This window comes from Caloenas nicobarica, chromosome Z, assembly GCF_036013445.1.
Source record: "Caloenas nicobarica isolate bCalNic1 chromosome Z, bCalNic1.hap1, whole genome shotgun sequence".
Lineage (NCBI taxonomy): Eukaryota > Metazoa > Chordata > Aves > Columbiformes > Columbidae > Caloenas > Caloenas nicobarica.
Window position 1 is genome coordinate 13,469,804 of NC_088284.1, and position 17,971 is coordinate 13,487,774.

At 41.3% G+C, this 17,971-nt stretch overlaps 1 protein-coding gene across 1 annotated transcript in view; it reads left to right on the forward strand.

The window, feature by feature from the left end:
- Positions 1 to 215: 215 nt before the first annotated feature.
- Positions 216 to 17,971, forward strand: part of MAP1B (microtubule associated protein 1B) — a 65,146-nt gene continuing 47,390 nt past the window's right edge. The window contains exons 1-2 of the mRNA XM_065656012.1: positions 216 to 408; positions 5,263 to 5,364. Coding sequence (XP_065512084.1) covers positions 231 to 408; positions 5,263 to 5,364 — 280 coding nt within the window. The 5' untranslated portion in view covers positions 216 to 230. The remainder of the gene's footprint in view (positions 409 to 5,262; positions 5,365 to 17,971) is intronic.

Genomic DNA, 17,971 nt, shown 5'->3' on the forward strand with positions numbered 1-17,971 from the left:
TGACATCAGCTGTGGATGCTGGAACCGCGGCGGCGGCGGCGCAGGGATGCGCCGGCTCCCCCCCTTCCTCCTCCTTCTCCTCCTCCTCGCCAGGTCCCTGCCCTGCACCGTCTCCGTATAAAAGCGCCGCCGCCTCCCCGCCCGCCCTCGCTCACTCCCTGCCGCCTGCGGACCCGCTGCCGAGCGGTCCTTCTCCCCTCGGAGCCGCGGGGCGGAGCGGGACGGCGGCGATGGCCACCGTGCTGGTAGAAGTAGACTCGGAGCCGTCCTGCAGCATCCCCAGCCTGACCTCCCCGTCGCCCAGCCTGTCTCACCGCTTCCTCGACAGCAAGTTTTACCTGCTGGTGGTCGTCGGTGAGCTGGTGACCGAGGAGCACCTGCGACGGGCCATCGTCAACATCGAGAGAGGTGAGGCTGCGGGCAGCGGGGACCCCGCCGGCAGTGCCCCGGCTCCCCCCCGCCGGTGCCTTCCCACCCCCCGGGCGCGGCCGGGGCTCACCCACCCCGCTCCCGCTCGGGGCACCAGCAGACGAGCCGCCAAGGCGCAGTCTGCGGTTCTTTATTGCACAAGGGTCCCGCCGCAGCGCCCCCCCCGCCGGCCCCCGCCCCAGCCTCCCCTGGTGGGGTGCGGACACTGCGGAGCCACGGCTGCGGGCCGGGCCCCGCCGGCGCCGCGCAGAGACCCGCAGCGGGCTGGTGCGCAGCCCGGCAGCGAGACCCCCGCCCGCTATTGTCGGGGCGGAGGGGCCGAGGCGGGAGCGCAGCGCCCGCGGCGCCGCCGAGCCCGTCTGCCCGGAGACACCGGCGGGTGGGCGTGGCGCAGTCCGCACTGCGGTGCCTATGGCAGCCCCGAGCGGACAAAGGGCGGCTGCGGCACCGGCGGCAAGCGCGGCTGGGGATGGCATGGGTGGGGATGGGGATGGGGCTGCGGGGCGGCTGCCCCCCGCAAACCCTCGGCCCCGCCGCCGAACCGAACCGGCGGGATGCGGGGCGTTTTCCTCCTCGGCGGCAAGGGCTGCCCGAGCGGGAGCGCAGCCCTGCCTTTGTGTCTAACTTTGGGCGGTGAGACTTCTCCCTCGGCCAGAAAATTTTTCAGGACCCAAGACTTATATGCATATATATATATATATATTTCAATAAAGAAAAACCATATGAGTAACGACGCTAATACCTGAGTGTCCAGCCTCATTATTGTCTGGCTACGGGCTGCTTTGACTTGCTGTTTACTCGTCCTTTCCTTGAGATGGTGATACAGAAAGGTATTGCAAGTGAAATGACAGTTTTATAAGCTCTTGTTTTGGTTCCTGACACAATAGATTGCAGAAGGGGAAAAAAAAAAATTAAAAACCCCCTCATTGCAGTAATAGTGTTACGAAGCACAAAGAAAATTATTGCCAGACCCTATATTGTGTTAAAGTCAATTGATAACTGATTTTGCAACATATATTTTTGTTCTGGGCTGGTGAAAGCAGAGATTTTGAAAACCTGCTATTGTTAGAGGGGAGGAAGAGATCCTGGAATGGGGACTTAGTAGCAGCCTTGTCATGTAGGTGTGGTTCAGCAGTCCAGCTAGGACTTCATTTGTCTCCATTGTTGCTTTTTCAAGCATTGTTATTTTAGTTGACTATTTCTTGTACATCTTTTTTATGACTGTGGTAAAGGGCTGCCTCGTCACAGCTAACCTGCTTCACCATGACCTGTTCATCTTTATTGCTACCATTGTCTCCTAGAGAGAACTACTGAGGCAGATGCTTTGTCATGCAGAGCCTCTTCAGCATTGCACTTCCCTAATTCTATCTAATTTTCAGTTGGGCCAGAAGTGAATTGGCTGCATTTTAATTAAATTACTAAAAATTACAGAGCAAATGGATAAAACTGTCCTCAAGACAGCTGATGTCATCCTTCCTCTGAAGAAATGCTCTTCAGTCTCTTCTTGAAGCTTCTGTTGTACAGTTGCTGCTGCATAGCTCTGTTGCTGCTACCTGCTGCCACTAAGTGTAACACCCACTTACAGTTTTAGATGTTCAGAGGGAACACTTTGATCTTTTTATTCATCATTTTGGATTAGAAGTCACCTCGCTGCTCCTGGTGTCAGACAATCTGATTGAGATCTTGCCTGCTAGGAAAAAAAAACTTGATGAAATTTTGAGGTGCATTGTTCTGGATGAGAACACTGGCAGTCTGAAGCTCTGTCTGCATGAGGCAGATATGGGCTCAACTGTTATTCTCTTTGGAAAGTGTGCTGTAGTCTGGAAAAATCTCTCTTCTTTCAACCTTTATTCTGAACAAAGCCTTAAATGTGTTTTGGGTTCTTGATAACTCTGCCTCACTGTCTTCTCTGGTACGCCTCCCAAGTACCATCACTGAATACTGTGGATTCATGCGCCAAACTGCAGAGCAACGTGTCAAAGAAAACATCTGCTGATAACACATCAGTGGCGTGATGCTACGTAACCTGGTGGAATGCAAAGTCATTTCTTAGTATATTATGAAGAGGGAATGGCGTGGTGAGGTGCATATTAAGTAACAACATTAGGGATGTGACTTTGCTAAGGAGGCAGTCCTCCAACCCACCATCCATCAAAAAAGAAGAGGAGAGTGAAGAGACCTTCAAGATTTTTCCACTGGTTTGGCAGATGCTATTGGGTGTGCCCTGCTTGCTGTCTGATTAGTCTGGTGTCTAGTGGTATTGCACTCCTAAGACTGCAGAAAGAAATAAATAGCTCCAGTTCAGCCATGCTTCCAGTAGTTACATCCATGCTCTTACTGAACTACATCATTGGATTGACCTTGGATTTTAGTTCCAGGTTTACGTCTGTTCTGCCCAAATCTTATTTTGTTATATAATGTATATAATACATTATGCTACTTTATAAGGTACATGTATAATTTTTGCATCCAAACTGCTGAATCATGCAGCTGCGGATTTAGGATATTCTACCCAAATCCCAGCTTCGTCTTCTAGATCTATTATGTGCATGGGATGTCTATGATTCCCACACGCCCCCAGACCATGTATTGTGCATTGAGTCCTGCATTTTGGATGTTGCCTGGCTCTGGAGTCTTGACTACACCTAAGCAGAACCTTATCCCTACAGCTAGTCTGGATTCACAACAAAAGCAGCTAGGGAGGGTGGACAGGCCCTGTCATTAGCAGCACTGCTGAATCATAGTCCATGTTGTTCAGCTGACCTCCAGAAAGCTTTGTACTCTCCCCACACAAGCTTGCTATCAGAGGCTGGTGAGCTGTTCACCTTCTAGCTTCTTGAAGTTCAGCACTCACTCATTCAAAATACTTCAGCTTCATGATCGGTGTCAGTTTACTAGTCATAGTTTCATATGTGCTGTACTTGTGTGGCATTATATCATCTTTACTTTCTTGCTCTCAAATATCCAAACACCTGGAAAACATTAAAGCTTGCTGAGCTGTATTTGCTTGCCAAAACTACCCCCCAAAAATGCACCATATGGCCAAGATGTTTTTGAGAAATGGAAATAAGGAGACTTGCGGAAGAGACTCACTACTTATGCCTCTGAAAAATGATGCATCACTCAGGAAGTGGAGGTGGCTCATAATTCAGTTATTTTTCTCTCGAGTGGTTATGAAACACACAGGTAATACTGTATCTCCGAATTTATTTAGAGTTTCAAATAGCAGCTAGTTAGTAGCTGGTAGCATATTCCAGTAGTAAGCATGCTCCTACCCAGACTGGGCTGCTGACAAGGAAAAGCCATGCATGAATTCTCCCTGGAGAGGCTTCAGGCTCTTGAAATGCAGATGTTCCTATTTGCATGGAGAACCTACCCAGAGCTGCAGTGGGAGACCAGCACTGCAGATCTGGTTTCTCTGCTCTTCCCTTGCTTTCTCCTCCTCATCCTTCAGCCGTACAACATGGCCTCTGCCAGCCTGAGTCCTGACATTTTCACTGCTTGAAGGAGAATATAGCATGGGAGGTGGCTTTGACAGTAACATTCCTAGCCCGAAACCTGACAGATTTACCAGCAGGAGTGTTAACGCCAGTCTCGTGGTGAGGGATTGGCCACACACCTCTTCAGGCATCTCCTCGCAAAACCCCAAAGTGGTTTAACTCAACAATTTGATGCAAAGGCACAGGGAGGCACGTGGGAAGGGGCTGCCAGACATTTCCCCACCTGCAGTCCCTTCTGCATTTACCAGCTAATCTGTGTAAGTCTAATGGCTTTCCTTTAGGAAAAAAAAAATCACTGTAATATTGGTGTTCAAAATGGCAGCAGTGCCTGGACTTACCTGTAGTGCAATAGCCTGCTCATTATTTTTCAAAATTAGAAGATTTTTCAGAACAATTTAGAACCAGGAAAATTATAGAAAAATGTTAAGTGTGTTCTCCTGTGGTGGTTTGTTGTTGGTTGGTTGTTTTTTGTTTGGTTTGTGTTTTTTATTTTTTGTTTGTGTTTTTTATAGTTTCTTTTTTGTTGTTGTTTTGTTTGTTTTTTAAATTTTGTCATCAAAATCATATGGAAGGAAACCATAAATTTCTCTTTTGGCTGCAATGTTTTTTTTTTTTTTTCTCGTCAAATTTCAATCCTTAAAAATATATTTTGGAATAATCAATTTTTTGTGTGTCAAGTGTCTCAGTTTCTAAGTAGCTGGGGGAAAAATGGTAGGGAATGTAGACATGCTCTTTAGCTTTTAAAAGAAAAAAGATCAAGCATAGCGTTTTTAAATCTCAAAACTAGAATTTTGATACTTCATAAATAAAAGATCACTTAAATTTTAATTTAAAATACGGGATGCTTCAAAGCTTTTGAGCGAAGAAGTCAGCAGTTTACGACTTTGTATTTAAATATTAATTTGCAACATGCTAGGTGATGCTGTCTTTTTTCCTCAGAGGGACAAATGCAATGGTCCTGCAATGTGACTAAATTGTTCTCTGAGTGATTCACTCTTTCAGTTTTGTAAGTCAGTGTATTGCTATTTTAAAGTCGATTTTGGGACATCAGTAACTTCTCATAATGTGGCTACTAGGATGCGGGACCAGCAGTCTTAAATCTGGGGCCTTCAAGGATGGTCACTCTTTGGAAAGGCAGAATTCCTCTTGCTTGTGACTTGTTCTTGTCTAGAGTGCTCCTTCTGAGCACTCAGCCCTCAAAAAATAGCTATATACCTTGAAAAGAAGAGAGGCTGGGTTTGGAATTTAGAAATATGCAAATAGCTTGAATGCAAATTTTAAACTTCCAGTGCTCATGTATCAAGCTAGATGTGTTTTGTATTTTGAATTTTAGGAATCCGATCATGGGACACAAACTTGGTTGAATGCAACTTGGATCAAGAACTGAAACTTTTTGTCTCTCGCCATTCAGCTCGATTCTCTCCTGAAGTTCGAGGTGAGTTTTGGGAAGCGTTTGACGAAGGTGTTTTGTTGGTTTAAGAGCAGAATTAATAAATACATTCTAGAATTGTATGGCCCACTTTAATTTGTGATTCTTTACAAAGAATATGTTTTTTCCTTTATTTCAAAATATGAGTCAAAAATTACAATTTGTTTTAATTTTCTCACAACCTAAACGTAATCAGCCCTTTAGGTTAGCTTCATGTACCTCACCATGATGAATTTGGTAGGAGATATTAGTTTTTAGGGCCACATTAAAGCTAAGTAAAACTCACTTTTTGGCTGAACAGTTTCTTTATGTAGCACCAACCTAGTAGTCCCAGAGACTGTAGCTTATTGTGATAGGTAGAACACATACAAAAACTGAAAGATTAGCTTCAGTTTGATAGAACCAGAAATGAAATCAGGGCTGTTGTGCAAGTGCATCTCAGGCCTTGTGTTTCTTCCCAGAGGGCTTTAATTCTCTTTCTTGATATGAAAAGCTGAGGGATGGAGGGCCTGCCTATACCCACAGGAACTTTCTTTGGCTTCTACGGGGAAATCAGAAATTTGCATAGCTCATAAGACTAAATCTCTTTTGCTGCCTTTTCTTCAAGCCTGTCCTTTCTTTAGAGGATTCATACAATAAAGCAAACAAAAAAAAATCCAGTTTTGTGAAGTATAAACTTTGATTTTGTTCTGGTTGTATGGGAATCAACTGTTTGGTAAGTTTTTCAACATCTCATTACTTTAACACAAATGCTGAGTGAGCATGGGTGAAATTAATCATGGTTTTCATGTAAAAATAAATCACATTATCAAAGGAGCAGAAGTTGCTTTCATTGGTGAAATCATCATGCCATGTGCACATTGAGCAGTACAACCTGGTACTGATGAGTGTTATAAATTCCAGCTTCAGAAGATCTTTTATGTGTGGTGAGAAAGGGCTACGAAATGCATCATGCTACTACATCACATTCCTAGGGGCGGTGGCTATACACTGTTGACAAAGAGATCCTGATGTCTCGGTAGCATGACAACATTGACCTGATGGTTTTGAATAATGTACTGAAATGTATTCTGTAACTAATTCTTCCTCTGGTAGCATAAGTTATAGCAGATTTTGTTATATCTTCCCATATTTATAGAGAGTAAAACATTGCCAGAGTTAAGAAAAAACTATCTACCTCTATGATTCTTCCACTGGTTTGAAAAGCAACAGAACCAATACAACAATACTCAGTGTGAAGATTTAAAGTCAAAGCATGTAATTCCTCATTCACATGGAAGTAAACTCAGGCCTGGAATACATATATTTCATTTTAGTTTAAATGTCATTAAGCCAACTGAACTTCTCAGTGACCCTAGTTGCTTTGTTTTACAGAGAGTATTCTGATAAGTGGAATTAGCAGAATTTACCTTTAAGGAATGAAAGAAACAATGCATCCCATTTTTAACATATATTTGTTTTCTTTCAAAACTGCAGAGAGAAAAAAGATCCTGCACCTCTCCTTTAGCAAAAAATATTCTAGCATGCCTAATATCTGTTTCTGTCTTGTTTAGATGACACTTCCTGATATCACTGCATGAATTAAAATAAAGCAAATATTCTGCTTTCATATGATAAAATAAGATTTTGCACCCCTTTTTTCAGCAGAAAGATTATAGAATCATCTAGGAATTTTTCTCTAGGAATTGTATTTTTGGTTGATTATTTTTTTCTTGTTTTTCTAGACTTGCTTGTTTAGTCTGTCATTGTGTTGAATTATAGCTTAATTGCATTTGACTGGAATTCATCAACATCTCTGTGACAATCAGTAATGAATGGTTTTTTTTTTTTCACCACTGCTCAATATTTAAACAACAAATTTCCAAAATCTATGTTGAAAGAGCATTAAAGGACCCTGGAACTTGAATAAAGGGAACATCCAGGACTAAAGCTAGCCTTTTTGACTAGTTTATTGCCTGAAAGTTTTGTGGGGAAGCTTATAGGCACCTCAAGAATCTCACTGCACAGATCAGAGGATCATTTATTTTAGTTTCTCTCTGTGGTTCTCTGATGTTGAATCTGCATGAGGCTCCTTTGTATCTTCTCTATTGTTTGGTAGGGATAAGGGTTTTTTTGTTTCCATTTGTTAATAAAATTTCAGAATGTTTGATTTCTGTTACAACACCAAAGGTTGAATGTTGAGTGTTTAACCAGTGAAATGGTCAACGTTCATACTAAAGGGATGATTCTAAGTATGTGTTTCCCTATGGTCCCAAACTCAGACATTCTGTGGAATTCAGGTAACTAGGTGACCTTTTGTCCAAGGAAAGTATTCATCCAAAGTGACAGGGTAGTCTGTGGGATGTAATTAAACCGGCCTTCTTTTCAGTCCTTTGAGACGGAACTCTTTGTGCGACTCCCACATCAGGACAGTTTACTCTTGAGGAAAGGGCAGAGTCATCTCGTGTGTCTGCACAGCTCTTGGTGTAGTCAGGTCTGACTGCTAACTGAAGCCTGATTATCATGTTTAATTATGGTAATTGCAGTGCTGGCTCAGTATGTGTTTTTATGCAGCTCGAGGTTACATACAGCAGCAATGTGAAGGGCAAGACTTTTCTCCAAAAGGAACCTCGGACAAAGCGGGGCCAACCCTGTCCCCACGCCATACACCTGCCATGCTGAAGGAGGAGCATGTGAGAGAATATTATTTGTCAAAGCATTCGTATGTTTTCACTTGAGGAATGTGAGGTTTCATCCTTCTCCCTGTGTAGTGAATAGCAATGCACATATTGATACTGCAGGAAGAATGACTGGAACCCAGCAGTGTTTTTGTGCTCTTTTCAAGGGAATGGATTGTCAGTGGTATTTGTGCTTCCTATATTCAGTTGCTGGGCAATTTATGGATGATTTATGGTTCCAGAAAAATAGGATTCAGAATGGAAATGGCAGCAGATCTTTTCTGATACCTTGTAAAGCAGCTAAGTTAGCAGTATCATTAATAATACCAAATCTTGCAGAAGTGTTCCTGTCGGGTGCTGGTGAAAAATGAGTAACAGAGATTAACTGGTTGCCAAGACAACAGGCAACATGACTTAAAATGGGTACTCCAGTGCTTGCCTCTTTTTTTTTTCTGTCATGTACTGATAACTTCCATCTTATGTTAACATCACAAGGACAAAAACTTCAAACAATGAATTGTAACATGTACGTGCTGGAAAAGAAATTGTGTATCTGGTAGTGAGGCAGAGCAAGTGGAGACACTTGTGAAAAGCTCTGTTGAAATTGCAGCTGTATCTACCAATCTTAATTTAAAAAAAAGTTTCAGCTGCATAAAGCAGCTTCACAAAAGACCAAGTAAATAGGTTTTGGGGTTGAGGTGTGGGAGGGTAAACCCATTGAGGGCTCTTTTGCAAGACTTCCACACCTGCTGTTTTGTCCCTCAGTTTCCACCTGGGGACACTTTACTGTTGCATTGGTGCGTATTCAAGCCCTTGTCTAGATGAAATCCATTTTTTAAAATTTAAATAGCTGTTCAGTAGCTATTCACTCCTAACCTTCTAAGAAATGCTGCTCAAGAAATGCACTGTGGCTACTTCATACTTTGTCCTGTTGGTATGAAAAACATGTATCTGTGGAAGACACGTCTTCTCTCTGAGCAGTACCAGGAGGTCTCCCATTGCTCATAACTCAGCAATTGGTGACTACACTGGCTTAAGTGAATCCTTCCTTACCTGTGCACAAGGCTTTATTTTTACAAGCCTGCCTGTGGCCAGGGGGACCTTGGCAAAGCACAAGATATATTTGGTGTCCCCTTGGCAACCACCTGCATCATTAGCTGTAGGCTTGCCTTCTTAGGCTTCCTAAATAAGGTCATTGTTATGTGAAACTGTTATTACACCCACAAGCCTTAACAGCTTTCATTCTGGAAGTTACTATTTCAAAAGTTACTGTTCAGGACTGTTAGTATCCTGGGGAAACTTTTTTTATCGGGGAATTTTGGTCATCAATACCTAGAGCTTCATACTTTGCCAAAGTGGTGTGTAGCTCCATTACCTTTGTTAAAGCAGATCTAAACTTAGTTAATATCACACGTAGTAGCTTGCAATGGGAGCTCAGGGAGTTGCTGATAAAATCCTAAAGGGTGTGCTTTTAGTGCTGTCTTACTGAAAAATGCAGTTCATCAAAATTTGTCAAGTAAGAGGGCACAAGTTTCGCTCAAGTACCTATCACTTAAAGTGAACCTGAAAAGAGCTGACAAGTTGAGACCAGATTTTTCAGCTGGTGTGAGAGCACCATCACTACGCACTTAGGAACTAATTTTTCTTAAAATCTCAAGTAGTCTGGTATACACATTTAGGGCCATATTCTAAATATGAGTCTTCAGCTATTAGGGATTGTAATAGCTATTGAGTGGAGTCGTTTTAGCTCATTATATGCTGGAAAGATTAATTTCACTTGGCTACCAGCCTTGTTTTGTGTCTCAAAGTATTTGTGCCTTGGAAGAAAGAAAATGGAGGCAGAATAGGACTTGAATAGGGAACTGAGCTGACTCATGCTGTCGTGGCTGCAAATGGTGTCCCTGCAGGGTGCTACTGCCAGCGGTCCAAAGCCACAGCCATGGGGCTGCCCCACAGCATGAGGGCAATGGGCTGCGGTCCACTCGCAAGCTTTGCTGTGTGGGATGCTAGGATTTTGGTGGTGCAGGGGAGGATTACAGTGCAACAGCCTATATGTTTGGATGCATGAATTGTCAAAGCCTTCATTTCTCAGCACCAATGAAAATTCCAGAGATGGCTTAATAAGTGACTTCATATTTTCTTTCTTTTTTTTTTTTTTTCCAGTGAATAAGTTGTTGCACTTATGTGACAATTATTTTGGCACTGACTTCCATTTCTGCTCTTTTAGGAATGATCTCAAAGAAAATTAGCATGAATTTACATTTCTGCCAAAACATCAGTACCTGCTGATGCTAAGCCGTTAAGAGTGAATCAGCAAAATGACTGAGAGGTTATTTTTAAATGCCTTGGATCACAAGTACACACAATGAGTTCAGCAGTCTTAGAATAGCCCATATTTCATGGGAAAAGGTTTTTGGCCTGTGCAAGGCAGCTACCAGAGACATGGGATTAAGTTAGTTGTGAATAATGTTAAAATTTTAACTCCGTTATGAAATTTGAATCCCCATTCGTCTTCATTAGAATGATAATTTAGCATACCTAATGGTATATTCACAAGGGTTATTTTGTTAAGGGTTGTTTAACAAAAGCTTACAGAATTATAATTCTTAACTAGTCCCTAACAAGACTGCTCAATCTTTCTTTCCTAACATTTTGTCTATGCGTGATGTCAGAAACTGAAGACTTAAATGATATTTTATTTTTGACCTTTGCCCAGTATCATTTACAGATGACCTACCTCACATCTCTTCCATCATAGATTTATAATAAATGTGTAACCAGAACATCATTACCACTTTTAAAATCTAGTTTCTGGTTGTCATGGGCAATATTTTTCTTGGATGATGTATGTTTTTCTTAATTTTGATAAGACTTGCTTATTTTTTTTAAAAAAAAATTGCCTGCATTTTCTGCTTCTTTCTGGTACAGTTTGAGTCACTTTAGAGAAATATTAAATGTTTGTAACAGGACTTCATAACGAGAAAAAACTTGATCCAAAGGCTGCTGAAATAATTGGATCAGATTTTGGATTAGAGGATATACTATCTAGAATTTTTAAGGTAGAACAAGGACCAAATTTTCACATAATGAGGGAGAAGGTGAACATTTTAACTTCTTTCTAGCCAGATAAAAAAGATGTTTTATTTGCACCGCAGTATTCAGTAGTAGGACCAGACCCAGGGAAAAAGAGTTGAATGACTCCTTGTCTCTGAGTGGAATGGGGAGCAGATGTTCATCCCTGTTGCCAAATGCAGAATGAGAGTTTCCACTGTGGCTGGGGCTATCAGCCTTCCAACAGCATGAGGAGCTCCAGCTGTCATCTACCTTGTAGAGACAAATGCAAGAGGTGTATTAGTGCTGGTTGCAGATCCAGGTGCACCTGTCTGTGCATTGCTGGGAGTGTCTCATGGTACCTCACAGTCCTTACGAGTAGATAGGGAAGATACACACTTTAGTCAGTAATAGTCACAAATAGAAAACTGGATAGTTCTGTGACAGAGGCCTGTGCTTTCACACGAAACCTCCAGATGGTCCCACCAAAAAGACATGATGGTTACTTCTGGCTTATGGTTGCTGATGACAATCTGTTCCTAGAGTAGAGAAGAAAAGCCGATGGTTCAGATGAGCTGGGTTTTGCATGCTGTCTGTGTGTGCAGCATAGACTCAGGAATGTAAGGACATGAATCTTCTGGTTCCTGTTTTCTCTACTGGTTGGCATTGGTCTGTTTATGATTCAAAACTAGTTGCTGATACAAGACAAAATTAAGGTATTTTTTTAAAAAAGTATTAAAATAACTAATTCAGAAACAAATTTGTGTGAATTCCAGTATTATTTTAATGTTGCAACTTTGTGTATTTTGGTACTTGAGAGCTTTTCTGTAGTGGTGAAATGAGTCACTGTCCTGTGTACCTGTGTCCTAATCTCCTGCATAGCTGTTTGTAGGAGATTCTGCCCATCAGAACTCTGGGAAGTTGAGGGTTTTATTTAAAACAAATAAACAAAACCCCACCCAAACCAACCAGCCAAAAAACCCACTTCCAATGAGATAAACTGTATTCTGAGCCTGTAATCTCTAAGTGATTCTGATGAGGTATGGAGACTTTCACCTGGAAGTAAACACTCCCCTGCCGAAGGCAGCCTTTGGAAGCTGTCTCAGTTTTAGGGCAGTTCCACAGCTCTTCTGGAGAAAAGACTGATCCCAGCTTTGGCTCCCATGTCCTGGATCACAAATGAGCTTTTCTAGGTCTTTTAAGCTCTTTATGGTGGACTGGGCTCCCCTAGTACCTCTGAGAGATGAGAAAGAGCAAAAGCAAGGAAACTCATGGGTCAAGATAAAGATGGCTTAATAAGTGAAAGAAAGAAGAAAAAAAAAACCAACAAGGAAAGTGAAAGAAATCACTCACCACCTCACACAGACAGAGTGATGCCCAGCCAGTCTCTGAACAACAGCCACCTTGGAAGCTAAAACTCCCACTTCCTTTCTCTACTCCAGGTTTTGTTCTTGAGCATGTTATCATATAGTATGGAACATCCCTTTGGCCAACTTGCTTCAGCTGTCCTAGCTTTGTCTCCTCTGAAATTCTTGTCCATCCCCAGCCTACTCATTGGTGGCCAGAGTGGGGCAAAAGAAAGCCTTGATGCTGTGCAAGCACTGCTCAGCAACAGCCAAAACATTGGTGTGTTACCAACACCCTTGTAGACAAAGATCCAAAACACAGCACCTTACTGAGGGCGGCTGTGAAGAAAGTTAAGTCCATCCCAGTCAGAGCCAGTAAACTCTTCTAGAAAGGCTTGTTTCTCAATATTTATATGTGTATCCATTATCACGAACAGGACTCCGGTCTTGGATGAGTCCTTTCAAAAGACCCTTAGGAAAGGATTGAAGTTTCCTGGATCCTTGTAGGTCTGAGTGAAAATTTCCCCAGACAGCCAGGACAGCCAAGGCAGACCAGAAAAAATATTGAAACAGGGATGAGGGAAGCCTTGCTTTTATCTTTTTGTGTTCAAGCCATGCTTTTTGGCTGGCACCATTCCTGAACTTCTGTGAAATAAGATGAAGTTTGACAAACCCCTAAGAAGACACACCAACTAGAGGGCTCTTGCTTCTGATCTTGGGACTTTGAAACATCCAGTGCACATTCTGACATGGGTGTTACGGCCACCCAGCTGGCTTTGTTAACCTGAGACTGTGTCCTGAAATTTTCTTGGTCTTCTAGAACCTGCTTGGAGTTTAGACAGGCTGAAAAAAAAATGAATAAAAAATTATTTCCTATGTGACCAGTACTTTAAATAGATATAGAAGGCAATGCCTTCCAGAGTATCTCTGGATAGGATTTAATTCTTGTTGCAAGCTAATAATTTAATGGCATTATTTATAATAATTTGTCTAGCACTACCGAATCTTTCAAACTTATCACAGTAGCTACAAAGCTCAGATTCTAAAAGTTTATTAGACTTGGAAGATTTAAATATTTTTCAATACTAAATAGGTTTTTGTACATTTAACATTTCCTAGCAACTTCATATATTTTAATTTTTCTGTCCATTTTTTCAATAATTGTATTACAGAATGGCATTCTTATTACATTTCAATCCACTAGGTACAAAAAAGCTTGAAGTGTGTGTGTGTGGTTTTTCTTATTTGCCTTTTATTGTGTCCTACAATATGCATTGCTTGGTCAAATGAAAAACACACCACCTTTCAACACAACACATGGAAGACATGGAAGTCACCAAAAAGAAATCCAAATGGAGATGGTGTATTATTTAAATGACTCTTTAAAAGAGTCAGAATGGGCTCCTTTGATCATAGCACTATCTCAAATGCATGAATAGTCTGTCTGCACCAATTGTATTCCTGAAGAGTCCCTAGTGGGAATAGTTGCTCTGCACCTAACAACCCTCTATAACTAGTAAAGCCTGTAATTACAGCAAGAATTAAAATTTGTCTCCAGCTTTGGTGGGATAATGTCACTGTATGTCAAGTAGAGGATTATCACGTGGAAGGAGACCTTGCTGACATTCTCATTTTGTGTTGAACAAGAGGATCTGATAGTATTAATCTGTTATGAGGAGCTGTTGAGTGGGGGAAACTCATTTCTGGGCTATGCTAATGGGTGTGGGTGCTTCACAACCATTCACAGACAGTAATGACAGGAAAGAGGAGATGGAAAGCATTCAGCTTTCCTTAGACAGTATAGACTTATTATTCAGTCCACTGAACGACACAGTACAATGATACATTAGAGCTGTACTTACCAAAAAAGGTATGGTTTTGACTTCAGGATTGATCCATGGCCTGTGTTCTCCCTTTGTAATTAAATTGGTTTAAACTGAAAGCAAATCCCAGGCTACGGAACCAGTTTCTTGCAGAGAATCTGGAAGAAACTTGGAGATTTACTTTATTTTATTTGCAGAGTTTATGCTCCTCTAACTTTCAGTCCATTCCTAACTTGAGTCTTTTTCCCTGATTATACTGGAGACAGCTGGGCATCTACAAAATCACCTGTGCCCTCCCATGCTTTTCAGGCCTTCCTAGAGTGCTTTGAGTTTTTAACACAGTGCCTGCTGCTTTTCCAGGGAGGAATAGTGTGGTATGTTCAGATCAGTGCAGTGTTCTGGTCCTGGCACAGTAATACCTTCTTCCTTACTGTCTTGACGTGTAGTCACAAAACAAGCAGAGATGACTTTAAAAGAAGGGACCATGCCAAAAGCTTGCTTTCCCCATTGGAACTGAAAGAGTGGTGGTGCAAGGCAGCTGTCTATGTAGAGCTACTTCACCAACTCCAGACGAGCTGGTACGTCTATGAGGACAGTGCAGTCCCAGACTTTAGTCCCTGGGAGCAGAATGATCTCAGTGACAGGCCTATCAGAAGACCATTAGGAGGGTCTAATCACACCAGTCTTTGGCTTCACCACAGCTCTGAGTTGGCAGGACCCTACTGCCATGTTTCAGAGATAGCTTTGCTGTCTCTGCAAGGGCAGTTTTTGCATTGACAAAGCATAGATCAAAAACTTTATGCTGTGACACTGAAATCCAAAACTATTTTTCCCAGTTTTCTGATTTTTTTTTTTTTTAATTCGGCTTATTTTAAACATTGTATCCTATTACCTTCTGCTTTCCTAAAATTACTGAAATGCTGAGTCTTGATATTAGCAGGTGTTTTCAAGACTACAGAGAAGCTTGGATTCATCCTAGATGACACATTTCTTCCTTTCCACATGCTGTTCCTCCTGCAGTCTACCTACATGTCACAGTAAGTGACAGTAATCTAATGGTAAGATGTGAATGGCATATTGTCAGTACTGGCACTTCAAGGATTGCTGCTTTTCTTGGAGCCACACCACAGCAACAACAAAGGAATGTTTACTTATTTGAGATATGAGTTTAGAAAAAGCTGTGGTCAGGGATGTCTCTGCTCACAAATGCACAAATGATGTTTTGTAGCTTTTTGTCCTACTTCTGTTTTTTCTCTGCTATTAAATAAGTTGGAGGCTACTTCTGACACTTCTAACTTTTTGTTGGTCTTCCTTTTTGAGCAGATTGCTGTCTTTTTTGTCAGTGATTGTTCCCTTAATCTAGGCAATGATCAAATTAGATTTAGACCAAAGTCTTTGCTGAACCCCACCAAATATTACTCCCTGTACAATTCCATGTCTGACTTACTTGCGAAGATGGGACACTGTCAGAGAACATTAGGTCAATATTAAACCAACTGCTTTTCATTAGATAGACTGGGTTACCTGGCTGTTGGCTAGTTGTAGACTGGACACAATAAAAAATTTCATCAATAATCACTGGGGGAAAAAACAGACAAGGTATTTGCACACCAGCAGAGACATAGCTTATGTGGATCTGCCTTGTTATACTATTAGGACAACAGTTACTTTGTAAATGGAGTTAATAATACAGATATTCTCCACTGAGATGACTATTCGTGATTGAATGAACATTGACTGAGTAAAGCTTGGAATCATGGTTGCTATAGCTGACAGCACAATAACAAACAAATTCACTGCAGAGTTTGATGCTTTTTCAGATTTTAGTGTCAAAAGTTTAGACTCTGAATATTCTCCCCAAATATTTAAAGAACTCTTGAGAGTCATTTTTGAGATCCTGTGAAATAAAAGAAAGCATAGGAAACTATGAACAATTGCAGTCTTGCAGCTTTATTCGTACTTTCTCGTTATCTCTGTCTTTTAAATAGGTTTTTTTTTTTTCCAAACATTATCCTTCTCCAGTACAAAATTAAGTTGTAATAATACACTTCAGGTTCAAAACTAATTCCCACCAAAGTTTCTATATAAAATTCAGCTTCATATCGTTCAGTCACTTGATTTAAAAAACTTGAAATGCGCAATCAAAAAAAACCCCAATCCAAACAAACTAACAATCCGCATAATATTTTCTTACCCTTTCCATTTTTTGGAAATCGCCTGCCATGGAATTATGCTCCCTTGTGCTTTTTCTTTGCCAGTAGATGGCGTTCTCAATGTCCATACTCACTGCAGTGCAGTAGACAAGCACATGCTAAAGTCAGTATGAATACTTCTGTACTGGTTTTGGGTAATAGTACTTAATGTGAGACATATACTTCTATTTTGCTCTGAGATCTTGCTTGGAGTTTAAATTTCAGACACTTCCTCTGTGTTGAATGTGAAAGACGAATCCCTCAGTGTGAAATGAGCTCAGCAAACTTCAGATCTCTCATAGTCAATGGAGGAAAAGCACAGTATAGCTCATGCAGGGCAAGAGCTGTCTCAGTTTGAAGACCACAGATAGTGATCATTTATGATAATGCATAACATTACATTAACTTTGCATAGCCAGTAGGGGGAAAAGTGAGACCATTATATACACAGCTACATTTGTGCATAAATTAACACATGCTGTAAGATACATCTGGGGAAATCAACCTTACAGATCATGTATCCTCTGTATTTTCAGGATGTTTCCAACAGACCTGAGCTTCCTCTGTTTTGAAGCTGCTATATAATCACACCGAAACACATAGCAGTGTCTCTACTCCCATGCCGAATTTAGAGCACAGAGTGGAATAAAAGACCTGAAACCTATGCAAGTAGACTCATACTCACTTGTCAAGTTTAGTGTATCTCAGGTTTTTCCCCTGTCTCAGTCTGTGCTATGACTGTCTGTTAGGAATATAGGAATACAGTAGCATGTAGTTTGACAAAGCGTTTCATTATTGTCTGTCTAAAAATACCTGTTCATACAAGTTAAATCCCCGTGTGGCCTTTTGCCTTTCTTAGGGATGGACAACAACAACAAAAAATCATGGCTTTCTAAGTAACTGTAGAACACGTGACATGTCCTAAATCTAGAGACCTGAAATTTAGTCCTTAACTTTGTCCCTCAGCTACATAAAAACTGACTGTGACTGTCACACTCAAATGCTGTGGACAATCCTTGATCTGGATTATTCAGTTGCTGCATTTCATTTTATGTAGACATTTCATTTCTTTTGTCATGCTTCAGCTTCCCATTGAGGACTGCTTTGCCAAGTGTGCCGGTAGGGAATCTGACATTAGTGATTTATGCAGCATGGTCTTCATTAGAATTCAAAATGAGGCCACCAACTCTCTTCAAATAAGCTACCAGACAGATGTTAGAAAGTAATCACTACAGGGATCACTCAACTTGATAACACTAAAGATGAAAAGCTGAGATTAGCCATTCACCAATTTGTGTAACTCCTTCAGATTTCTGAGTTCATTAAAAAACCAAAACAAAACCAAATAACCACATGAGAACCATTTTATGACACTGAACACCTGCATACATCCACATGGGCAAAAACTTTTGATATATGCAAATATATCAAAATGGACATTCAAGTACTTTTCAGTTGATGTAATTGTGGGCAAGGTAGCAGGGCTTTGGATTCTCCCTGGGAGCAGCTGTCTGTTACCACTTATTAAAACAAAAACAACCCCA